Source organism: Cucurbita moschata, unplaced genomic scaffold, assembly GCF_002738365.1.
Source record: "Cucurbita moschata cultivar Rifu unplaced genomic scaffold, Cmos_1.0 Cmo_Scf00003, whole genome shotgun sequence".
Classification (NCBI taxonomy): domain Eukaryota; kingdom Viridiplantae; phylum Streptophyta; class Magnoliopsida; order Cucurbitales; family Cucurbitaceae; genus Cucurbita; species Cucurbita moschata.
The window spans coordinates 1-24,009 of NW_019268519.1; the positions used below are offsets into that span (position 1 = coordinate 1).

The 24,009-nt window shown below is 37.8% G+C and overlaps 4 protein-coding genes across 8 annotated transcripts; 3 read left to right on the top strand and 1 right to left on the bottom strand.

The window, feature by feature from the left end:
* Positions 1-1,003: 1,003 nt before the first annotated feature.
* On the top strand, positions 1,004-3,576 carry LOC111438126 (carbonyl reductase [NADPH] 1-like). Of its 2 annotated transcripts, XR_002709619.1 has the most exons (5): positions 1,004-1,432; positions 1,828-2,086; positions 2,326-2,520; positions 2,806-3,320; positions 3,365-3,576. XR_002709619.1 is itself a non-coding variant. In XM_023076070.1 (4 exons), the coding sequence occupies exons 1-4, from the start codon at positions 1,341-1,343 to the stop codon at positions 3,205-3,207; spliced, it is 948 nt and encodes a 315-aa protein (XP_022931838.1). In that variant the 5' UTR covers positions 1,004-1,340; the 3' UTR covers positions 3,208-3,576. The 2 variants fall into 2 exon arrangements, 1 of the variants encoding a protein (XP_022931838.1); XM_023076070.1 differs by having other exon boundaries at positions 2,806-3,576.
* Positions 3,577-3,819: 243 nt separating this feature from the next.
* LOC111438105 (probable beta-1,4-xylosyltransferase IRX10L) lies at positions 3,820-10,319 on the bottom strand. 3 transcript variants are annotated; one of them, XM_023076049.1, is made up of 5 exons: positions 10,109-10,319; positions 5,114-5,502; positions 4,671-4,912; positions 3,966-4,527; positions 3,820-3,920 (listed from the first exon to the last, which is right to left on the bottom strand). In XM_023076049.1, exons 1-4 carry the CDS (start codon positions 10,212-10,214, stop codon positions 4,014-4,016), a joined length of 1,251 nt encoding a protein of 416 aa, XP_022931817.1. In that variant the 5' UTR covers positions 10,215-10,319; the 3' UTR covers positions 3,820-3,920; positions 3,966-4,013. The 3 variants fall into 3 exon arrangements, with proteins under 3 accessions (XP_022931817.1, XP_022931825.1, XP_022931814.1); XM_023076057.1 differs by lacking the exon at positions 10,109-10,319 and adding an exon at positions 5,994-6,193 and having other exon boundaries at positions 3,820-4,527; XM_023076046.1 differs by having other exon boundaries at positions 3,833-4,527.
* A 974-nt stretch (positions 10,320-11,293) lies between these two features.
* Positions 11,294-13,727, top strand: LOC111434361 (floricaula/leafy homolog). 2 transcript variants are annotated; one of them, XM_023071805.1, is made up of 3 exons: positions 11,294-12,290; positions 12,448-12,821; positions 13,263-13,727. In XM_023071805.1, the coding sequence occupies exons 1-3, from the start codon at positions 11,858-11,860 to the stop codon at positions 13,617-13,619; spliced, it is 1,164 nt and encodes a 387-aa protein (XP_022927573.1). In that variant the 5' UTR covers positions 11,294-11,857; the 3' UTR covers positions 13,620-13,727. The 2 variants fall into 2 exon arrangements, with proteins under 2 accessions (XP_022927573.1, XP_022927582.1); XM_023071814.1 differs by having other exon boundaries at positions 12,505-12,821.
* Positions 13,728-16,667: 2,940 nt separating this feature from the next.
* On the top strand, positions 16,668-23,639 carry LOC111441068 (E3 ubiquitin-protein ligase ORTHRUS 2-like). Its single transcript, XM_023077976.1, has 9 exons — positions 16,668-17,341; positions 19,918-20,450; positions 20,806-20,931; positions 21,577-21,676; positions 21,754-21,815; positions 21,975-22,077; positions 22,525-22,669; positions 22,772-22,986; positions 23,090-23,639. The coding sequence occupies exons 1-9, from the start codon at positions 16,880-16,882 to the stop codon at positions 23,360-23,362; spliced, it is 2,019 nt and encodes a 672-aa protein (XP_022933744.1). The 5' UTR covers positions 16,668-16,879; the 3' UTR covers positions 23,363-23,639.
* Positions 23,640-24,009: the final 370 nt, after the last annotated feature.

Consider the following 24,009-nt stretch of genomic DNA (forward strand, 5'->3'; position numbering starts at 1 on the left):
CCTAAACCCTAAACCCTAAACCCTAAACCCTAAACCCTAAACCCTAAACCCTAAACCCTAAACCCTAAACCCTAAACCCTAAACCCTAAACCCTAAACCCTAAAACCCTAAAACCCTAAAACCCTAAAACCCTAAACCCTAAAACCCTAAACCCTAAAACCCAAACCCTAAAACCTAAACCCCAAACCCCTAACCCCAAACCACAAACCCCTAAACCCCAAACCCCTAAACCCCAAACCCCAAACCCCAAACCCCTAAACCCTATACCCCAAACCCCTAAACCCTAAACCCCAAACCCCTAAACCCTAATACCCTAAACCCCAAACCCCAAACCCCAAACCCCAAACCCCAAACCCCAAACCCCAAACCCCAAACCCCAAACCCTAATACCTTGAAACCCTAATACCCTAATACCCTAATACCCTAATACCTTGAAACCCTAATACCCTAATACCCTAAAACCATAATACCCTAAAACCCTAATACCCTAAAACCCTATACCCTAATACCCTATACCCTAAACCCTAATACCCTATACCCTAAAACCCTAAAACCCATACCCTAAAACCTAAAACCCTAAACCCTAAACCCTAAAACCCTAAACCCCTAAACCCTAAACCCCTAAACCCCTAAACCCCTAAAACCCTAAACCCCTAAAACCCTAAACCCCTAAACCCTAAAACCCTAAACCCCTAAACCCCTAAAACCCTAAACCCCTAAAACCCTAAACTCCTAAACCCCGAAACCCCTAAACCCCGAAACCCCTAAACCCCGAAACCCCTATACCCCTAAACCCCTATACCCCTAAAACCCCTAAAACCCCTAAACCCCTAAAACCCCCAAACCCCTAAGCCCTAAAACCCTAAACCCTAAACCCTAAACCTCAAACATCAAAGACATCTTAGACCTCATCTTATACATCTCAATATCTTAGACATATAAAAATTATAAATGTAAAATAAATACATAGGAAGTTGGGAAATGGAATCAGTTGGCTAGTTACCGATAATCATGGGATTTGACCCGAATTCTGAACAAACCTTTGATGGTCGTTTGTGGTTTGTACTTTCCCTGTTTCTGGATGCTAATTGTTTCACGAAAGATGGCATTCCTCGGACCCGCCTTGCTTGTAGAGTGAAGACCAAATAGGGAGAGATAAAGAGGTCATCCCGATATTAGTCCTCCTCCGCCGGCCTCTAACCCTAATAGTGCCATTCTCTTTTAAGGGAAAAAAAGGAGAAAGATCTTCTCTCCGGAAAACCCTAACCGGCTAACCGTAGATTCCTTCTTTTCTTTTGTTTTTAATCGGAAACTTCAGAGTCAGAGAGGGGCAGGCGTAGATGGGCAAGAAGGAAAGAGCCAAGGAACGAAGGGAAAAGAGAATGCAAGAAATATCCCTTCTCAGGACCATTCCTTACTCCGATCACCAGAGGTCTGGATTAGCATCTACCATTTTTCTTCTTTCTTCACAACTGAACCATAATTTATGCTTATAAGTATTACTGACGCTGAAGTACAATCGACTACCTTCATTCCTTTCCTTATATTATACACAACTACATTCAATCTTTTCTGGTTTTCTTCTTTCTTCTTTCATTGCTTTCGTTAGTCAAACCTTCAGTTGACCTTACACGTAATCGAAACAAGGTGCTTTGTTGTTGGGACATTATAAATTTCCTACAAATTGTTTCATTACTAGACGATGTTGTACTTGTATGACTTTTCATCTGTCCCATTGTTTCCTTTATTTGCATGTTGGATTTCTTTTTTTTTTTTTTCTGGAGAATAACCGACGCTCACATTTTATATTTCCTCGACTTTTTATAGATGGTGGTCTACAGAAACCATTGCTGTGGTTACTGGTGGTAATAGAGGAATTGGATTTGAGATTTCAAGACAACTTGCAATGCATGGAATGACCGTCATCTTGACTTCAAGAGACGTTTCTGTTGGCCTTGAAGCAGCTAAGGTCTTACAGGAGGGTGGCTTGAATGTTGCCTTTCATCAACTGGATGTCTTGGATGCTTTATCCATCAAACAGTTTGCTGATTGGCTGCTACAAAACTATGGTGGTTTGGATATTCTGGCAAGTTAATCTTACTCGGAACTTTTCTTTACATTAGTTTTCTGAAAAGGCTAGAAAGAAAGCACTTATATTTTGCTAAGTGTGGTCCAACTCTCATAAGCATCGTGTAGAATACTAACTAAATATTGACTTCAGAGGAAATAGTGCTTGAAATATCTAAAAACTTGAGAACTACTGTTGCAGTAGATTTAGATGACATAACTTCCAAATGCCCCATCTACGTGCAATTATGTTTGCAGATAAATAATGCTGGAGTCAATTTCAATCTTGGGTCTAGTAATTCGGTAGAGTTTGCTCAGATGGTTATTGCAACTAACTATTATGGCACCAAAAATATGACTCAAGCAATGATCCCCTTGATGAAACCTTCGTCTGCTGGTGCTCGCATTGTTAATGTCAGCTCAAGATTGGGCAAGCTGAATGGCAGGCGGAATGTAAGTTGAAGTTCAACTTCCTTTATAAATTTGTTTATAAAAAAAATAAAGAAAGGGGACTCGAGGCGCTGATGGAATTATGCATTCAAATTATATATATTCTCCTTTATATGGACTGATGAGAGGAGGGCCGGGGGTTAGAGATGTTTATTTTCTAATACTATTTCGAGTAGTGTTTACTTGTGGGGGTGTTGGTGCTAGTGCATTCTGAATTATAGGTTTAAGTATTTTTATCTTGCTAATTTCGCTCCTTTACCTCCGTAATATTTTGTGGTTTCATTACAGAGAGTGGAAAATGTAGCATTTAGAGGACTACTAAGCAATTTGGATACACTCACAGAAGAAGCAATTGATAGGATGTTGTCTACTTTTTTGCAACAAGTAGAAGATGGAAGTTGGGAAACTGGCGGGTGGCCTCAGTTGTCAACTGACTACTCCATGTCAAAGCTTGCAGTCAATGCATACACCAGGTTAATGGCAAAAAAATTCACTGACCAACCTGAGGGTCATAAAATTTATGTGAACTGCTACTGTCCTGGTTGGGTGAAAACTGCTATGACAGGATTTGCTGGGAATGTTTCTGCTGAGGTAGGGGCTGACACTGGTGTATGGCTTGCCTTACTTCCAGATCAGGCAGTGGCAGTGGCAGGTAAATTTTTTGCAGAGCGACGGGAGATAAGCTTCTGAGAGAATTAGTCTGAAGATGAAAACAGGGTTGAAGATCAAATTACGCAGCAAGCAATCCAAGAATTTGTGAAATCGATTGTGCTTTGGGAGCCAGAAACTGTGTCGCGGAAGTGGAGACGGATAAGTTATAAACAACCTTAGATTTTGATTATAGGAAGAGACTTGTCAAGCGCTTCCATTATCGATTCTCATTCCTCAATTGGTATGCTGTTAATTTTAGCTTTAATTTCTCACGAGAAAAAGTGGGGTTGGAGCAAGAGATACGGTTGGCTAGGAACTTCATTTCAAATCATGTAGAATGAGTTCTAGTTGCTTAAATTAATTGCAATGGTATCAAAGAATGCTATGAGATTACTTGATACTTCTGCAGCGATCTCTTGTTTGGGATATGTTTTCTTACACAAGGTAAAAATTCATCAAAGCAGGTACAAGTGTATAACTGATTGACCCTAGCCCTTATATTTGCAACAATAATAGGGGTGGGCTTGTTTATTAGGCGTCCATGGTTTAATTTAGGTAGATTGATGTATTTCTTCTCTATGGAGTTTTGGGACTATGCTTTAGAAGGAACTTAGATTGATGTATTACTATATTGAAATGGAAGTGCCAAAATAACTCTCGAACATACCTTTAAGTTGTATCTCATCGATAATATCAAATCATAATCCACATAACTGAAGTGTTGCAATCAAACCATAAGAACTGTTTATGAAGTTTTATCAAACCATAGGACAAAATTATAATGAACTAAATTCTAACTTTCTTTAAACCATGTAGGCGAAATTTACAATTTAACAAAAAAAGAATTACCAGGGTTTCAGGTCACCCACAGGACCTGCAGTCCAATTTAGAATCTTCTCACCGGACTTAAGGTAGACACTCCTGTCATGAGGCAACTTTCGGGCAAGTCCGTTCAGAACCTGGTGAAAAGCATCTCCAGGTTGAGCAGGCTGGGGAAATAACATTGCCTGTTTCATGGAAGGATTTGCTAATAGTCTCTGCTTTCTTAATATCATTTCAAGTGGGATGGAAGTTAATATTGTGTCCAAGTTAGCAACATCTTTCTCATCTACAAACATCCCAATTTCTTCCCAAGGAATTGCATCGGCAAAGGGCAGAACAATGTCATCTGCTATGATAACAGGGATGCAACCAAATATTACAGCCTCAACCAATCTAGGGCTCCAAGGAGCCCATCCAAGCGGACAGAGACAAAACACAGCTCGCTGCATGTCCTCATAGTATGTAGTTGGATGCTCTGTTGAAACATCAAAAAGAGGATTATCCTTGAAGTTCTCCCATACTGCTGCTCTTGCACCTCTGTTCAAATAAAGTTGAGAATCGGATTAGTAAAAAAATAATAGAAATATGCCAAGAACCTGCTTCTATTTCATCCAAGTAAAAGTGATACTATTTGAGAAATTTTTCGTACATGCATTTTGAAGTAAGCTTCCTAGAAATACCTTGCGTAATAACCACCTTCTGGATCATTTCCCACATCATAGAATAGTCCACGGAAGTAAACAAAGATGGACCTAGGAGTTTTTTCAGGAATGAGGTGGGAGTGCATTTTCTGAGGAGGAGCGTATGGAGGAATTGTAATTGATCCCTCCTTCAAGCAAACATGATTTCGTTGTCCAAAAGTCTGAACCAAGGTAGCACGTTGTAGCAAAGGAAGAATTCCTCTTTCAATTGCCTTCTCTTCCTGCAAGAGTCTTAAATTTCAAACAAAACAAAACAAAACAAAACAAACACCAAAGACAATTCAATGGGAAACAGTACATAGCAAAGGTGGAAAAGAAGAAAAAGAGGAAAGAAATGTAAATTTTGATAAACATTTGGATCTTAAGGACCCATACAAGCAGGAAAGCTGCTTCAAAGGTAAATGTGAACAATTATGGCTTACTTGATAGTGGAAGCAAGCTCCAAAATCATGGGGTACAACAAAAAAGTGATCAGCCCCTTCAGTCCGGTTCCAGTAAGGCCAGTTTGAAGAAATAAGTTGTATTGCACTTCTCATCATTCGAGGGGACTTAAATGGCAAAGGGAGACCATTTGGAGTCAGATCGCAAGTTGTATAAACTGGAGTATAAAACCAGTCAGCTTCTTCAGGATTAAGGGTTCGAACAGGACTAGTTAAAAGGAAGCGATGCATGAAGATCTCAGCTGCGAACATATGATTAAGGCATCTAGGGTCTTTCTGGAGAATTTTCTTGTTGTATTTGCTAGGGAGCTCATAGACAAACACCTTCAACCTTCCCACAGGATTATCCTCCAAAACATCACCAGCACTGCCTACATTGGTATAACCAGAGTCACTTTAAAACTTTCAAAATAAATAGTTGAGTATAATTGATAATTGAAAATGTACATTGATGTTTTGAGATCTATGCAGCTAATAAGACCAACAGTCGAGTAATATTTATAATTTCCTCAGTTCTTATTAGCGACATAATAGTGAGTTGTTTAGTTTTCTTATCAGTTATATTCGGTTGTATATTTGTCAGTGTTGATTATTTTCAATTATACTCAAGGTAACAACGTTAGTTGAGTTGTTAGTTGATAAGAAACCTGAGTGTGTTGCAAAGAGAAAAGGGCAACAACCTAAGGGTGAGGAAAAAGATTACCCCTCCCAAGAAACTATGGAGAAGTTGATAAGAAACCAAGTACATAAGAATTTCCAATCAAGAAAATCAAAGAAATGGAGAAGTTACAAAAAAAATTGTTGTTGCTATGGTACCACCTAGAGACTAAAAACTGTACATTACTATAAGGTAAAAAGATACCTTAGAAGACTTATCTTCACAAAGTCTGACTTCTTTCCAGCCAACCCCCCACAAAGCCCAAAGAGTCATGTTCTTATTTAACCTCATGCAGTAGAGGGCAAATGGACACCCCAAGAGTGTTGCACACAAAGTCCCAACCTTCTCAGCGAAACTGCAATGAATGAAAAACGTGAACCATGCACTCCTCTTCACTACGGCAAAAACTACACACCGAGGGGAAATGGCTCAGCCTTTGCAATCCCTCTGAAATTTTCCATGAGTATCCAAACTTCTGTTAGCTAACGATCAAAGGGGTTTAAGAACTTTGAATTTCCACATAGAAGAAATTAAGGGGGCTCTAACCGCAGTAGCTTGTCCTCATCCAAGCCCAACTACTCCACGTCAATTTTGGTAACCAACCCAATCCAGCTTTGTAACTCCCTCTCAAAGAGGTCTCTACAAAGGCCCAAATCCCATCCTTTTTAATTTTTATCCCAGCAAATATTAATGAGGAAAGTGTTGATTGATCACTTCATTAAACTCTCTTTACGATCATTTCTCTAAGTTCCTTACTAGTTTTTTAGCTTAACAGCATTGGTTTCTTCACAAAATTCACTAGTTGTGAATCCTGAACATCAGACTTCTCTGTAATCAAATTGACTGAATGTCAATTATCTAGTTTGGAAGTACAAATATTGACAGCGATCAAAGATTGTGATCTAGAGAAGTATATTGATGGAAGTGGTAAATAACCGTTCCTACCCTACTAGAGACAACATGATGCAATTCCTATGCTTGAGATAAACCTGTCTTTCTTACTTGGAAGAAGCAAGATAAATTTTTTTTCTTGGTTGCTGGGTTTGATGAGTGAGCAAAGTCTCTTGCAAACAGTTGAATATAAACCAGAAAGAGAAATTTGGTATTTCCATGAGGCAACTAATCCTACGTCTACGTCTAACACAGCCAAGATTATGCTATTAAAATGACAACTCCAAAATCCTACTAATGGAAGTATGTCAATTAAAAGACATTTGCAAAAAAATTAAGAATCGAGTGGATATATAGAATGTAATCGGGCATAGGATTTCAATTCAAGGACTAGCATTCATCCCATCTTAGTATGTAATTCCATTGATTCCATTGTTTCTGCAGTCTCAGCTAAAACCAAACCTAAACCTTTGCAAGAACGCCCCAAGCCCAAGATTTGAAATCCAACTTCAACACACAACCTTACATTTTCGTGCATCCCTTGCAACCTTGCCACGTTACCTTACTTGTCTCAAACAATTTGTGAGAGGGAAGACTTCCCTAAGAGACCTACACAGAACCTTTGAGCATATTTTGTTCTCACTCACATTTTCCTAAGAAAAGTTCTAGAACATCAACCAAACATAGGACTGTTCTAAGCAAAACAGGTTTAAATTTGTAGTTCCTATGATTGAGCTACCAAAAGTGGTTACTATCAATTTTCTAACCCTTTCTTCACCATAATTATATATCCTTGGAATTTCTCTTATTTGGTTGTGGTCTCGGTTCACTCATTTATTCTTTTATTCTGCCTCTACTATCATATCACATTTATGCTCCCAATGACATAAGACAACAAAATTGAAAAAAATACAACCTTGGATTCAAATGATACGTTACCTTCAAGAACAAGCAAATAATGTTAGTACTAAGAATAAATCCTCTAATGGACAATCAAACTCTTTAAACCAATAATTGTCTTCAATGCCAACTTTCTGGTAAATTTATACGTATCGTCAATAATTGTCATTTCCCCTCTGGTCAATTCTTTAAAATTCAAATTTATCAACAACCATCTTATGAACATGGTCTTCTGCTCCTATGAGTGCTTTGATGGCTACAACAAGTCCTATTATTGAAAATGGCTAGTATCTAACTCTGGTGCGACCAATCATGTTACTGATGATTTCAAGAATCGTATTGGGACAAGTTATTCTGAAGGGCAGCAAATCTATATTGGGAATGGAGCAGGTCTGAACATTCTTCATGCTGGATATTCCTTCTTTTTCCCTTCTTCTTCTTCGGTTGTTGATTCTTCTACTCGTAATTGTACATTTCTTTTTTACAAGAATGAGACTTTTCCTTGATGTAATGAAAAGGGATTGGGTCTCAAAAAGTACAAACTCCACAAAAGAGAAAAAAAAATGCCAAAACATAAATCTTAAATGTTTAGAGAGAGAACGCTAGGAGGAGGCCTTGAGTCGAATTGTTGAAACAATCAAGCCAAGGAAGGCACTTGTTGTGGAAGGTCCTTTCGTTTCTTTTATACCATAGTTCAGAAAGAAGGGCTTCTACAGTCTTGGACCAAGAAAATCCTGGATTTAAGGGCCAAGAAGGGCCAATTAGCAAAGGGAGAATGTTGTCCTTGAACAACATGGAGAGGGCCCACGATAGGTTAAGAGCCAAGAATAACTTATACCAATATTGCCTGGAGTAAACGCAATAAAAGAAGGTATGCTGAAGAGAATCCACATCTGAAAGACATAGAGAACAAACTGGTGGAGAAATATAGTGCTAGGGGAGCTTCTTTCGGGACCTCATAACAATTCAACGAGCTATTGATCATATTCCAAATAAGGATATTTACTCTCTTAGGGCTTTGGGATTTCCATGGAGCTGATATATATACATCTTTATACATAAAGGAAGAGGAAGAAAAAGGCTCGATCAACCAATGCCGATAAACAAGAGAATGGTCAACACATACTGGTGAGACACAACCCAAAAGCATTTGCAAAATCCAATAGTCTCTTCTTCCTTGAGCACCCGACAGAAGAAACAAAATACCCCGAGTGAGTGAGTACATCCCAACGGTCAAAAACAGAACCATTGGGGGAAGATGAAATCAGAAACAGCCATGGGAAGCATGACTTTAAGGGAGAGTTGCTGAGCCAAGGATTTTGCCAAAAAAATAAAATAAAATCTTCTGTCATTCCCCAATTTGAAAGTAACCAAAGAATCCACCTGCTTCCAGATCTTTAAGATATTAATCCAGGGGCTATGAAGACTCAACAAAAACCTTCCAGAAGTGGGCCATCAACGTGGGCTGGACAAAAATAATCTGGTTCATGAATGAATCTCCAACCCCATTTAGAAATTAGGGGCAGATGTTTATATTTCAACCCTCCAATGCGGAGACTTCCTTCTAATTGAGCTTTAATGGCTAAATTCCATCTTACAAGGTGATTAATCTTAACCCCATAGTTTCCTTCCCAAAAGACTTTAGACTTGGGAGGCATTAAAAACATTGACATATGAGAAAGAGGAAAACATGATAGCACCTAGTTACAAAGAGTCAATCTCCCTCCACTTGATAAATTGAATCTCGTCCAACGATCAAGTATGTTTTGGATCCTTTCAATCACAGGCTACCAAAAAGAATTCTTATCGTGACCACGAAGGGAAGACCAAAATACAAAAAGGGCAAGGATTCCACTTTGCAATTCAACAGAGAGGCCACTTGGAGAAACTTAGAATCATCCACATTAACTCCACATAAACCATATTTTTCCCACTTTCAGATCGGAACACCATTTATGTTAAGCATGTCGCCATCATACTTATAGAACGGACCAGTGAATATGGCGTATGCCTTGACAAATTAGCAGAAAATTACGAAGAGATAGAGGCTTGGATATCAAGGACATTTTGCGCCAAAGTTAGCAGGCCATCAGGTGAAATTCTCGCATTTTCTTGATTGTCTACTCAAATATATGGAGCTGTTCCCATCCTTACCACTCTTAACTCCGCAACGAAGATTTAATCAAGATCAAGAACTTGTGCATAACTGTGCAAATCTATCCTTTTAAACAAGGATCTCTGAATATCTAACCAGAGAAGGACAAGAACAAGTCAAAATACCCAGAAACATATAAATCGGGGATAAAACAAGCGAAATAGGTGTCAATCATATCGCGGAGAAATTGGCTGATCGTGTAATAGCAGATTAACGAATCAAAGCTTAATACCGCAAAAACACAAGAATAAACCACAAGAGAAAGAATCAGAACCGAAGATCAGATAGAAAAACAAAAGAAATGAAGAAAAGAAACAGAATCTAACAAACCCATGTACAAATTTAGTAAAGGAGCAAAGCCACAAAATCCTACCCGAAATTCGTTCGGTATGTTGACTCCTTCCCCGCACGACTGCATCAGTTGTGGTCAAGAAAGCAGCAAAGAGAGGAACGAAGATGGCCCAGACCAGACTATTCATTTTCGCAGAGAGACACAGTATAGTCTAGAAGGCGAACATGGATAAATGGAGACTAAAGTAACAATTCTAGTAGAAGGGTGTATTCGCTTAGGAAGAGACGGCTTGCATTGAGAAAAATATGAATTCTAATTTTTTATTTCTTTTCTTTTCTGCAAAATAAAAAAAATTTTAAAAAAATCATTTTTTACTCGTTTTTTGTTTATGCACAAAAAAAAAAAAAAAAAATAAATAAATAATAAGAAGAAGGAAAATTCCAGTTGGGATTTAAACAAGAAATCCTGGCATACAAATAGGAAAATGTATGAACTTGGGTCGATTTTGTTTTAAATAATCCCAACTAACTTGCTTTTATTTCTTTAATCTAAATCGCATACAAATATGGACATACTACATATCTTGTTCATAACATAAGAAATATATATATGGATTTTCAAACCAAAACTTTGAAGCCTAAAGCCTTCATATAAGTAAACCATACGATAGATCAAACATAATCAAAGGGAAAGCAGAAATTGAAGAGCATGTGTTTGCGCGGGAGTTGAAGTGAGACGTTGTTTTTGGTGGTCAAGATCTAGTCTGAAATGAATGTCCGATGATCCAGCCTGTTCAGACGCTGTTAAACGTGGGGTGGTGGTGGAGTTTGTGGGAGGGGCTAAGTTTGTTGACCATTGTGGTGAATTGTTTGTTGACCATGTGAGTGGCATGAGGTCTTGTGGTGAATTGTTAGGTTAGTGAAAAGAATTGGAAAGGGACCAGCTGTTGAGGTTGTGGGTAGGGAGTGTTTGAGGGTGAGGGAATTAAATTAGTCTGTGACAAAGTACAAAAGGATCAGCCTTTTCAGTGAGGTCGGACTGGAGCAAGTGCAGCTGCTTGGCTAAAGGCAAAAATACTGACTTCGCTGAACCCTCTCCTCTCCTCTCTCTGCTCTCTACTTTCTCAAAAGTCTTTCTTTTCTTTTCTTTTTGGCTTAAAATTCCAACTCCATTGATTCAAATTACCAAGATGGCCCTTCCCTTCTCAGCACTAAGCAGATGGAGATGGAGATGGCTCCGGCTGTCGGCTGAGGGCATGCCGAATTAAGAGTTTGAATTAGTGATTAAATAAGAACTGGTGGTCTCAACTGGATTCCAAACATGCATTAACTAAACAGCTACAGATAGGGTTAGGCTTAGTAGATAATACAAACAAAACAACCACCTCCCTGCACTGCACTGCACAGCAAAACACAGCAGGCACCCCTGCCCTGCCCTGCCCTGCCCATATTTTATATTTACATCCGCTGTGCCAGAGCCACCTAGTTAGTTACGCAAACGCCGTTGCAGGAGTTGCTGAGTTTCTGTGGGTGTGGTTAGTTGTGGGACGTGAGGGGAGGGCATTTTCGGTCATTTTGTAAAGGGTTGCCTTTATAGGGTGCACCAGCAGCTTCCTTCCCTCCCATACCCCTTCCTATTGTTTTCTTTCTCTCTGTGGCCTCTTACCGCCTGAGTTCTGTTGAGTTGAGATTTGAGACCCTTGGACCAAGCAAAAGAAGTGTGCAAAAGAAGTGTGCAAAAAGTGCACAAACAGGTTGCATTGTTTGTAGTTGTGTTCCAACCACAATCACATACACATACACACAAACACATACATATCCAATTCCGCTAATGGATCCAGAAGCCCTCTCGGCCACTTTGTTCAAATGGGATCCTCGAGGAATGGTGGGGGGAGGCGGCGGCGCATCCCTCCCAGCACCACTGCCGCCCTACTCGCTGCGGCCCAGGGAATTGGGACTGGGAGGCCTGGAGGAGTTGTTCCAGGCTTACGGGATCAGGTACTACACCGCCGCTAAAATTGCGGAACTGGGATTCACCGTCAGCACCCTCCTGGACATGAAAGACGAAGAGTTGGAGGATATGATAAACAGCCTCTCTCATATTTTCCGGTGGGAGCTTCTGGTAGGTGAGAGATACGGAATTAAGGCTGCTGTAAGAGCCGAGCGCAGACGTGTAGATGACGAGATGGATTCCTCCAGGCGCCGGCACCTCTTCTCCAATGACACCCATAACAACGTGGTCCTGGATGCCCTTTCCCAGGAAGGTCAGATACCTCTATTTTTCTTTCCCTTACTTTTCCTGCTCATACATTTATTTGTGTAAATAGTCAAATATTGGTGTTTTATACATGGAAGCAGTGAGGGTTGTGATAGTAAGTAGAGAATAAGGTATGACGAGGCGTGGTTATAATAACATTACAGGGCTATCGGAAGAGCCGGTGCAGCAGGAAAAAGAGGTGGTGGGGAGCGGAGGAGGAGGAACTTGGGAGGCAGTTGCAGCGGGTGAGATGAGGAAGAAGCAGCGGAAGAGAAACGGATCAAAGAAGAAGCAGGTGATGGTGATGGAGGAGGATCATCACGATGAAACTGAGGAGGGAGGTGGGGAGGAGGAGGATAATATGGAAGTCAGCGAGAGACAGCGGGAGCATCCATTCATCGTAACCGAGCCAGGGGAGGTTGCACGGGGGAAAAAGAACGGCCTTGACTATCTCTTCCACCTATATGAGCAGTGTCGTGAGTTTTTGATCCAAGTCCAGAACATTGCCAAGGAACGAGGAGAAAAATGTCCCACTAAGGTATTCTTTCTCTCTCTCTTTACTTCTTCAAATTCCACCACCAAAAATTAACCTAACTTAACTACCCTCCTCTATCCGCTGTTCAAAACATGATGATCACTCTAAATATCATATAATTTAGAAAATAAAATTTTGGACAATGGAGGTATGAAGGAAACTAAAGGAGAGGGTCCGTAGGGCCTAAATGAAAAGTAGAAAGCGTGACAAGTGAAGCGCAGTGAAGGGAGAGGTGGGTGCGTTGTCCGTGTCAAATTAACTTTTTGTGATGATTTCGTACTGTATGAGACTGAGAGGGGCGGGCAGTCAAAGATGGCGATAGAATAGAGGTTAAAGGATAAGTATAGAGATAAAAGGAAATAATAATAATAATAATAATTTGTTTTGAAAATCTTCCACTTTATATATATATGTAATGCAAGTGGCATGTATGCGACCCAGCAGGTGACAAACCAGGTGTTTAGATATGCGAAGAAGGTGGGAGCAAGTTACATAAACAAGCCAAAAATGAGACACTACGTGCACTGCTATGCGTTGCATTGTCTGGACGAGGAAGCGTCCAACGCGTTGAGGAGGGTTTTCAAAGAGAGGGGTGAAAATGTGGGAGCTTGGCGACAGGCATGCTATAAGCCTTTGGTAGCCACAGCAGCTTCCCAAGGTTGGGACATCGATGCCATTTTCAACGCACATCCACGCCTCGCCATCTGGTATGTGCCCACTAAACTCCGCCAACTCTGCCACGCCGAGCGCAACAGTGCCAAAGCCTCCACCTCCGCCGCCGTAAATCACTTGCCATTTTAACTTCATACTCTCTTATCGCTGTCTTCAGCTTCTATCATCCGCTAGGAAGCAAAAGTAGGAGGACATTATTGTTGGATATGAAATGGATGCTACCTTTTCTTTCCATATCAAATTATAATATAATAATGTGTAGACCCCACCCCCGCCTCCATAAAATTAAACTTTAATTTTGTCTCTCCTCGTGTGTGGCTAACAACATGGGATGAAAATGCCAAAACCATACAGCGAACCATATTCAAAATAGTGCTCAAAGTGAAAATGGGCCTAAGCCTACCTTAAAATGGTTCATTGTGTTAGCGAGAGGAGTTTGAAACAATAAATACATATGTTAATAAAGTGAGTCTAGTACATAAAAATTAAATTGAACTTGTCTTATAAAAAATGGTTCGCTGTTAAAAGATATAAATGTTCATCTTTAACATGAAGTCTGCAATTTAGAATATTCACAATAGCATATTCAAATCTTCTCAATTTTCTGATTGTGTGTGAACATTTTTATAATTAATTCCAATTTAAGCCACCAAATAAAAAAAGTAAACTTCATTTCTTTTGTGTGTAAAGAACATGAAATGATATATCCAACAAAACTCACAAAATAGTGTCAGCTATATATATTATATGTTTCATGAAACCAGATCTCGAACAAAAGTCATAAAATAGGACCAACTATATATATTATATGTTTTTGTAAATAACGTCATTTCAATCTATTGTTGTTGTCTGGACCAAAATGGAGATAAAAATTTTAAAAAAAATTATTTGTTTATTATTAATAATATTATTTAAGTTAAAAAAAATTGTGACTTTTTTTTAATTGTTTTTTTTTAAAGCTAGCACGTATTTTTTTTTTAAATAATATCATGTAAACAAATAAGTTTGAGTAGTTTTTTTTAATAAAAATAGGTTAAATTAAAAATTTAGTGTAACAGGAATTACTATTTACACCAATTAGATTTTTATTAAAATTAAAGTTTTACTAATATAAAACTAGATAAAAGTACAACAAAAGAAAACACATACTTACAATAAAGCTATGAACAATACAAAACTATGCATAAACATTTCAAAATAAGAAATAAGTAAATAACACGAGTAAATTCAGATCTAGGTAGCATCTCTAAAATCTCTTATTCATCCATACTACTATTTGGATCAAATTACATCTTGTCTATCTAAAAATAAAAACAATTTTGTTGAATAATTAATTTACTTAAGTAGGTAAGTAACCCTTTAAGTTTTATAATTAACCTTTCCTCTTAAAATTTTTGATATAGTTTGGAGTCTCGATCCAACCGATCTCTCATTTCACAAGCTTAGTTTATAATTCCCAATGAAACTATTCATGAAATTTGGTTCCGAACTTAACACTTGGTGCGTCGGTCAAGGGTTTTGAAGGGTTTAGTAGACTCGTTTATCATGAATTTTATATTCGCATGTAAGACTCGCTCTCGATCTAATACGATCCATCTACTAAATACTCTAACATACTTGATAAAAAATACTCGTGTTGGCAGCTTAGTACTCAGTACATCTTCAATTTAATTTTGAATGGATTTTATTACTGTAATTACTCTCGACTTTCCTTGGTCAAACTCCCTGCTAAAACCGTCTCAATATCCTTGTAACGCTCCCAGTTCCTCAGCCAAAGCTTCCACCATTGCATGAGCAAGTCTCCCTTTCACGTGGTTTTCCCTTCTTTTCCCCATTGCATGAGCAAGCCTCCCTTCCACGTGGGTTTCCCTCCTTTTTTTCCCTATGACAGCAGCGCTTGCTATATATATATCTATATCCATCTATATATATATATATTTTTAATTATAATTAATTATTATTATTTTATCAAAAACATTACATTTAGTCCTCTAAACTTTGATTTGTATGTCTTTTTTGTCCACAGATTTTCAAAATGGCCAATAAATCTCATAAATTTAAACAATTCTCTAAATTATCAATTTAGTGTCAAATAAATCTTAAAAAATTTTAAAATTTTAAATGAATATCTCATAGATGAAGGCAAATTTGTTAATTAAAAAGTTCTGTAAGTTTAAAATTTAAGTAATAAAATAATAAAATAAAGGAAAAACCGTGGACGGCAGAAAAGGACGTTACAATTTAATATATATATTTGGGAACGAGTTACAAGTAAATATAAATTTTTTTGTTGACATTAAATTAAAATTATAAAATATTGAATGGCCTACCATATATTCACCCTCGACATTGACAGCAACATTTCCACTACTAACCAATAAAGCACTGCCAGAAGGGAAGAGGTAATTAACCTTCCACTTTTTGGATTGCAATAACTTCTGCACCAACATCACCCTCCCTATTTTTTAAATCACCCTATCATCCTACAATTATATATTTTTTAAGCGCCACACCTTAACTAGCCTTCTAAATGCAATCTTATCCAACTACAATTATATTTGAGTTTTATGCAATTCACTAACAACCCACCAAACTTTATTACTATTATTCTTATTATTCTCTAATTATTCTTATTATTCTCTAATTATGCAATTCTATACTCAAAATGGTTGTTGGATGCAAGACACGCTTTCGATAATGTAAAATTGTGTTTCCATATCGGACTTTTTATCCGTTTCATTTATTGCGAACAACTGAATTTTAAGTAACCGATACGATCTATGTAATACAACAAATGATCGGATGCAACATACGTTTTCGATAATAAAAGATTGTATTTTTATATCAAATTCTTTATCCGTTTCATTTATTACGAATGACCAAGTTTTAAATATCGACACTATCGGACAAATCGTATCTTTCAACTACACATATCTATTAAAATCATTAAATTATATTTAATAAAGTCGATGATTTTATTTGATTGGTTCTAAATAATTAAAGCCCATGTTCATATAAATTAGTGAAAGAGAAATCCCTTGAAAGTGTCATAAATCAAATGCATATTAAAAATAACAGCATCCAATTTTGACGAAGTAAAAGTAACTACTAATTTTTTACTCCTGGGGTTGATTCAAAATTAAAATCTGTAGAGGAAAAAATGTAATTAACACCCGCACTCCCGAATTTCAAAACAAGAACCAAAAGTTTCAAAAACCCGCCGTCCCTTCCTTTGCACATTCTCCTATAAAATCCACTGTTGCAGCGACTAGCCGGCACGATGCGATCATCCAATCCCAATCGTTTCAATCGTCTATTCACAACGGGTCTGGGCTTTGGGTCTCCGTCTCCCCTCCCTCTCTCCGTCTCTCATTAGCACCCTCCTTCCCATGGCGCAGGTTTCTCAGTTGCCTTGCGACGGCGATGGCATTTGCATGCGCTGCCAGGCCAAGCCTTCCGACTTGGAGACGATCACTTGCAAAACTTGCGTCGCCCCTTGGCACGTCGGCTGTCTCTCAAATCCCCCTCAAATCCTGGCATCTACCCTTCAATGGGACTGTCCCGACTGTTCCCCCCCACCCGAAGATGCTTCCCTGCCTCCACCCGCCAGCTGTCCACTTCCCGTTACGCCTTCCAATGACCTGGTTGCTGCGATTCGAGCCATTGAGGCCGATGCCTCCCTTACTGACCGCGAGAAGGCAAAGAAGCGCCAGGAGCTACTCAGTGGAAAGTCTCAGTCTGAGAAGGACGATCATGACGCCAACGAAAAAAGAGGGGACGATGTTTTGGATTTGTTCGACGAGAGATTGAAGTGCTCCTTTTGCATGCAGTTACCAGAAAGGCCCGTCACTGTAAGTTCCCCATCGCTTCTTTCTTTGCTTTCCTTAACATGCCGGGCCACCTGCTCCTTTTTTCTTGCCCTTGCTTTGCTTGCAACAATCTTTCACCGTGTTTTAAACTGTTCGTTATCTTCCAACTTATTGATTTTTTTTTTTTGTTCCGATTCACTTACTATAACTAATAAATGTTTTGGCTGTAATCTGTATAATTCATTTTTACAGTCTCACTTCAACTCGTCTTCTGTACAATAGTATAGACGAAATGAAATACGGCTGTTTATTGCCTATTGACGTTCATTTATTTTTCTGTCTTGAGAATTTCAGTGTATAAAATGTGGTTTCCCTATCATTTGTATTAATCGAAGTAAATTCTTAGTTTCAAAGGCCAGAGACTTATATTTAAGCAAATAGTATTCGTAATCAATTGCAATTTATGGTTTTTAACCTGGTCAGATAGCGTATGATTATGTCAATTAATGTCCATAGGCGTTTTAGGTTGTTATTAGAATTATCATTAATATTAAAATTCAGAAGCTTAATACGAGGTAGAAACGTATACTCTTGTATCATATAAAAAAATTATATCGTTGTTGTATAACACCCTCAAACCTTCATCAATAAGCTTGGCCATTGCGAACTCAAAAGAGAAAAAGAGGGGGCTTGGCCATCATGTGGAAACACAGTGCTGATGAATATAACTATGATTGTTTGTTATGGAAATGTGGATATAAAAGAACGGGTTGTCCTTGAAAGTTGTAAACATAGAATTATGCTATATGGTACTCGTTGTCTATCATGTTTTCTTAAAATTTTACTATTCTTTCCAAATACGTTTTGATGATGCTTACAAGTCCTAGACAGATCATTTGTTGATACCTGTATTGGATGTGCTCATCACAGATAATAATGAGAAGATCTTTCAAATTTTATGTTCTAATGATTACTGCTGAACAAATGTTGTAGAACTTATTGTCAATCTAAACATAGTTTGATTGGTTATGACATATCCCTAATCAAAAGGTTAGAGGTTTGAATCCCCGCCTTCACATGCTGTGGAACTGAAAAATGTTGTATGGTTTATAAAAAGATGTGTGGTTGGAAGATAGAACCTTCAACTTTAAGGGAAGGCAATTGATGTTTTGTCTTAATGAGCTATGCTCAATTTGAAATATAAATGTAATATTTTCTTTTTGAATATCTGTTTCAGATTATTTTATGGACTTTTTTTAGATATGCTTATCTTATTTTCAGTTTCTATAAATTTGCATCTTAGTGGTGGCCAAGTAGAGGCATGGCCGTACAAATAAAAATAATTTGATAACTAATAACCACACGGGTATTAAAAAATTATGGATGTCTGATTGATTGGTGCTGGGCCATCGGTCTTGATAGTACAACAAATATTATTTCATGAGTAAAATCCTCTTAATCAACTTTTGTTGTTTAATGTTTATTTCCTGATAAACCCTAGTTTGTCTGAAATGAGAAAATTTGTCTTAGAAGATTGTATCGCGAGTCATTATGCACCAGTCTTTTATTATGAGTTGCACTCAACACAATTATTAATTGTTGTTGGAGAAGATTATTGCATGCTTATCTTGGGATGAAATAATAGATTTTGCACTTGAATGTCAAGTGGTTATTATAAAAAGGGAAATAATATTATAGAGGTTTGTAGGCTGTAACTGTTATCTTCATTTTTTATATTAACTAAAGTTCCGTGTTTAGTTGTTTATTTATTATGGTGTCTCCAACTGTATATTGTGTGGATTTGGAAATGGGGATTCTTGTTGTTAAGTATTGTACAACTGTTATTTGTAGAGTTATTAATGCCATATTGACCGTGACAAATATAGTGGAGCTAATTAAAGATGATGGTGTGAGTGTTTTAATGTACGATTCCCTGTTCATGAATCAGGTATACTCAATGGATAAGTAGTCAGATCTTTTCTTGTAATCTTTTTGTTAGTCATAGTAGTATGTTAGTTGTTGTTTATAAGGCTCAAATAGATGTTTTACTAGAGTTTGGTCTTAATTCAAGATAGTTTTCATAGAATGTCATGTTTCACCATCAGACGCGCTTTTCTTTATTAGGAAACATGTTCATTGAACCATTGAATATTTCTTTCATTGTATGTTTGAAGTTATAATTTTCTGTGAATTTGTGCTTTTTTTTGTAAAATTTTGACCTTTTCAGCTGGCACTTTTTCAGTTTGGAATGTAATTGGAACCAATCTTTCATAAAATTTCTTATTTGCAATTATTGACTTAATTTTGTGGGGCGTGATTTTTAATCTGCTCATGTTATTTTGGTGTATATATTTGTTTATATATTCTATAATCGTATAATTCATTATTCAAGAACTTTAAGATATATAATTGACTTTTCAAATATCTTTATTTTGATCAATATTAACATCTTGGTGCCCGTCAAGTGCCAAACACTTGACGATTCCTATTGGCTTGTATATTTGAAATTTTAGTATTACTGTTGATTACTTTAAGCATCTCGTTCATGTGCCAAGAAAAGTTTGATAAATGGACTTTGTACTACATACTAATAAGACTGTGGCTGTATCATTATCCAGACTCCATGTGGCCACAATTTCTGCTTAAAATGTTTCCAGAAGTGGATTGGACAAGGAAAAAACACTTGTGCAAAGTGCCGCTGCGTGATTCCCTCCAAAATGGCTAGCCACCCCCGTATTAATTCCACACTTGTAGTGGCCATACGTATGGCTAAAATGTCAAAATCAATTATTTCTGGAGGATCTCAGAAGGTTTATCATGTTGTCCACAATCTAAATAGGCCAGATAAAGCCTATACCACTGACCGGGCACAAAAAAAAGGGAAAGCTAATGCTGCAAGTGGAAAAATATTTGTTACAATTCCATCTGATCATTTTGGTCCTATTCTTGCTGAAAATGATCCAGAGAGAAACCAGGGTGTTCTGGTTGGGGAATGCTGGGAGGATAGGTTAGAATGTCGTCAGTGGGGTGCTCACTTTCCACATGTTGCAGGCATAGCAGGGCAGTCAAATAACGGTGCACAATCAGTGGTACTTTCTGGTGGTTACCAAGATGATGAAGATCATGGGGAGTGGTTCCTCTACACTGGAAGGTTTTGGTTTCTATACTTTATGCAGTCTGTTCTTTACCTGTCCTTGTTAGTTATTATATCTTTATATGTTTTTTTCCCCTGTCCTGCAAACTTATAACAAGCCAGGTATTCTGGCGGCCTGCTTTTGATTTGAATAATCTTTTGATAAATTGTTTTGTACCATTCCCCATCTTGTCTCTTCCATTTTCCTTTTTGTTTTTAGCTTTTGAAGATTTTGAGCTGTTTGGTACAGGGTAAATTTGATGGTATATTTATTTACTTACCTGAACATTTTTTTATTTCTCTTTTATATTATTCGGTCACTATGCACAATAAACCATTGCATTTGATGATTCTGCCTGTAATTTAATTGCAGTGGAGGTCGAGACCTTAGTGGGAACAAGCGTACAAGCAAGGATCAGTCTTTTGACCAGAAATTTGAGAAATCAAACAAAGCGCTACAAGTTAGTTGCTTAAATGGTTATCCTGTTAGAGTTGTTAGGTAGGTGGCTGCAAATTAATGCTTGATGTTCATGATTTTGGGGTTTCTATTTCATTTGATGTGTTGTTGTGCGTCCATATATTTGTTTTGAACCTTGAGTTATACAAAATATATCTTTCTGAAGACAGTACCAAAACCTGGTTTACAGTGCCTTGGGTCTCTTCATTTTTCATTTTCTACATAAAAGTTAGGTGAGTTTATGACTTAATTCCAGAGTGGGCGAAGAATTATTGGATTTCTATTTACTTAGAACTGGAAAAGCTCTTGGTTTAAATTAGTCTCATTTATTTTATCTCCAGTGTATGACGTGAGTAAACTTCTGATTTTGAAACTAAAGAATGCAATTAAACTACTACTGTTTTGGTTGAACATGTTCAAATTGTTTTTCCATGTAAGGTAGAGATATGGGAAAGGCTGACAACTTTCACTATTTTATTTATCGCTTGTCAAAAGTGCATTGGTTTTTCATGCAAGAATTGAAGTTTCTTGGTGGACCTCTTTGGTTGTGTTGCATTACAATTGGTGAAATACCTTGGGAAACTAGTAGTACCCGTTGCTTCTTGATGTTGTATGTTCGGTTAGATCTTTATTCCATGTAGGGATGTGAAGTTTACTGACGTGGTATGTTAACCCTCTTGATAACAGATCTCACAAAGAAAAGCGTTCCTCATATGCTCCAGAAAAGGGGTTGCGGTATGATGGAATTTATAGGATTGAGAAGTGTTGGCGTAAAGTGGGAATTCAGGTATTGAAGCTTTTTATCCTTCCCTAAACTGGCATCTGTTTAACAGATTATTGATTAAATATGTATCCTGAAATTAGGGCTTTAAGGTATGTCGGTATTTGTTTGTTAGATGCGACAATGATCCTGCACCATGGACAAGGTTTGTGTTTTCTAACCTATGTATCTTTTTTTCAGTTCATTCAGAATATGTAGTTGCTTTTATGTTATCAAGTGCTAGTTGGCTTTGCCGTCTCCGGCTTTGCCTTCGAGGTCTTTTCCTTCATTAAACAAACACTCTCAACAAGTTTCTTAATTGCAGTGACGAACATGGAGATCGACCTAGACCCTTACCTGCAATTCCAGAGTTAAAAAAAGCAACAGACATTACGGAGAGGAAGAAAGATCCTTCATGGGACTTTGATGTAAGTACTCTCCAGTTATATTTCACTTATGAGATCCCCTTTTTCCTCCCAATATTTAACCTTTATTAAATTAGAATTAAAACCAGCCCGTTTCTTTCTGTGTAAATATCGGTTTTTTTTTTTTCTTTTTTTTTTTGTAAACTTGTACAAATTCCTTGAAGAAATGAAGAGCTCTCTATGAATTTGGGATGATTGGTAACCAAGGATAGGTAGACTCTTTAATATGCTATTTAGCTAATCTAGAGTACTCTTCTAGATATTTATAATGTTTGATTATATAATCACTTTACGCTAAGTAAATTAGCTGTTGCAAATTTGTATGCATATTCTGTTTTGAGGACTTCATAAACTCACTGTTTTTGGTTAAGGAACAATTTTACTACAATTATCCAAGCTAATAAATGAAGCGTGGTGTGGTAAATTTGAGCATCTGCAAGTTTCTTTCAGGAGAAAGATAATCGGTGGAAGTGGAGCAAACCTCCACCAACGAGCAAGAAGTCAGTTGAAACCGAAGATTCTACTTCTGGGAAGAAGTCAAGGAGGAGAATGAGGCAGTCGCATAATATGAATGTTCGAGAAAGGTTACTGAAAGGTTGTCTAATTATATAGTAAAGTCGCTAAAAAATGAAGGCTATTTGGTGATGAACCACCATTTTTAACATTTTCCACTTGCTGCATGTAATTGTATATGCAGAGTTTAGCTGCCTTATTTGCCGGGAGGTGATGAATCTGCCCATTACTACGCCTTGTGCCCATAACTTTTGTAAGTCATGTTTGGAAGGTGCTTTTGCGGGCAAGTCATTCTTGAGAGAGAGAAACAGTGGTGGACGGGCTCTTAGATCCCGGAAGAATGTCATGGCTTGCCCTTGTTGCCCCACGGATATATCTGATTTTCTACAGAATCTTCAGGTAATAAATCTGTGTGTGGTGAATGCCAGACAAATATTCTTTTCGTTTTAACATAAAGAAAATTGTTCCTCTTTCTCACATGGCTAGTTGGTGGTATCAATAGGTAAATAGAGAATTGTTGGATGTGATCGAGTCGTTGAAAAGTAAGATTGAAGAAGCGGATGCATCTGAGAAGCCCTGTGAAGACGAGATAGAAGGGGAAGGGGAAGGGGAAGAGGAACAGGAACAGGAACAGGAAGAGGAGGGAAAAGATGGAAGCAACGGAAATGAAAGCAGCCGCCCTGTGGAAACAAGAAAGCGAGCAAAGGTGGTGGTTAATGGTGGGGAGGAAAATTATTCGCCGTCAAGCCCCGTCCACGTGGATGATTTGGAATGAACACAAGTGATGTTGGATGATGTGACGATGGGCTTGGGTAGTGGTATAATGTTGGGTAGATGGGCGCCTCTGTCATTTGATTTGAAGACAATATTGAGCAGCTATGTTTAGTTATTGGAGACGCTAGACAGACACAGGATTACTGTATTTTTTTTTTTTTTTAAGTACTTGTGTAAATGGTTCAGTTGTACTTGTAATACACAGCAATGGCATCAATACACAGCGATGGCATGATGGGAGTCGGTTAGAATGTAAATTCCATTCCCATTTCAACCTCGTTCATTTCGTGTATAAATTCTCTTGGTTTGAACATACGGTGGAAGGTGCGGAAAGTCATGATCCAGGAGCCGAAATAAATACCCAAGCCCTAAAATATTGTCATCTAAGTCTTTAGTAACCTTGATTTCAGCTTACACTATGCACATAGTCTAAGTATGTTTTCTGTCCTTTCCATGAACTGTTACGTTGCGCCAATGCTATTGGACCTGAAAATTACTTTGGACGTGAGGAACAAATATGTGTGTGATTTAATACCCTAAAAAATGCTTGGTTGGCTTTGTATGGTAAATAAATCAATGTGCGCAAAAATTTAAGCGACATATGTAGTATGTATTTATCAAGCATGTATTAAGTTATGCAGAAATAAA

Bases quoted from the DNA above. Each gene is read 5' to 3' on its own strand.
- LOC111438126 (XM_023076070.1), top strand. From the start codon at position 1,341: ATGGGCAAGAAGGAAAGAGCCAAGGAACGAAGGGAAAAGAGAATGCAA. The intron at 1,433-1,827 runs GTCTGGATTAGC...GACTTTTTATAG, and splicing joins CCTTACTCCGATCACCAGAG to ATGGTGGTCTACAGAAACCA. The intron at 2,521-2,805 runs GTAAGTTGAAGT...GTTTCATTACAG, and splicing joins AGCTGAATGGCAGGCGGAAT to AGAGTGGAAAATGTAGCATT.
- LOC111434361 (XM_023071805.1), top strand. From the start codon at position 11,858: ATGGATCCAGAAGCCCTCTCGGCCACTTTGTTCAAATGGGATCCTCGA. The intron at 12,291-12,447 runs GTCAGATACCTC...ATAACATTACAG, and splicing joins GGATGCCCTTTCCCAGGAAG to GGCTATCGGAAGAGCCGGTG. The intron at 12,822-13,262 runs GTATTCTTTCTC...GCGACCCAGCAG, and splicing joins GAGAAAAATGTCCCACTAAG to GTGACAAACCAGGTGTTTAG.
- LOC111441068 (XM_023077976.1), top strand. From the start codon at position 16,880: ATGGCGCAGGTTTCTCAGTTGCCTTGCGACGGCGATGGCATTTGCATG. The intron at 21,816-21,974 runs GTTTGTGTTTTC...TCTTAATTGCAG, and splicing joins GATCCTGCACCATGGACAAG to TGACGAACATGGAGATCGAC. The intron at 22,987-23,089 runs GTAATAAATCTG...TGGTATCAATAG, and splicing joins ATTTTCTACAGAATCTTCAG to GTAAATAGAGAATTGTTGGA.
- LOC111438105 (XM_023076049.1), bottom strand. From the start codon at position 10,214: ATGAATAGTCTGGTCTGGGCCATCTTCGTTCCTCTCTTTGCTGCTTTC. The intron at 5,503-10,108 runs GTAGGATTTTGT...ATACCAATGTAG, and splicing joins ACATACCGAACGAATTTCGG to GCAGTGCTGGTGATGTTTTG. The intron at 4,913-5,113 runs GTAAGCCATAAT...AGACTCTTGCAG, and splicing joins GAGCTTGCTTCCACTATCAA to GAAGAGAAGGCAATTGAAAG.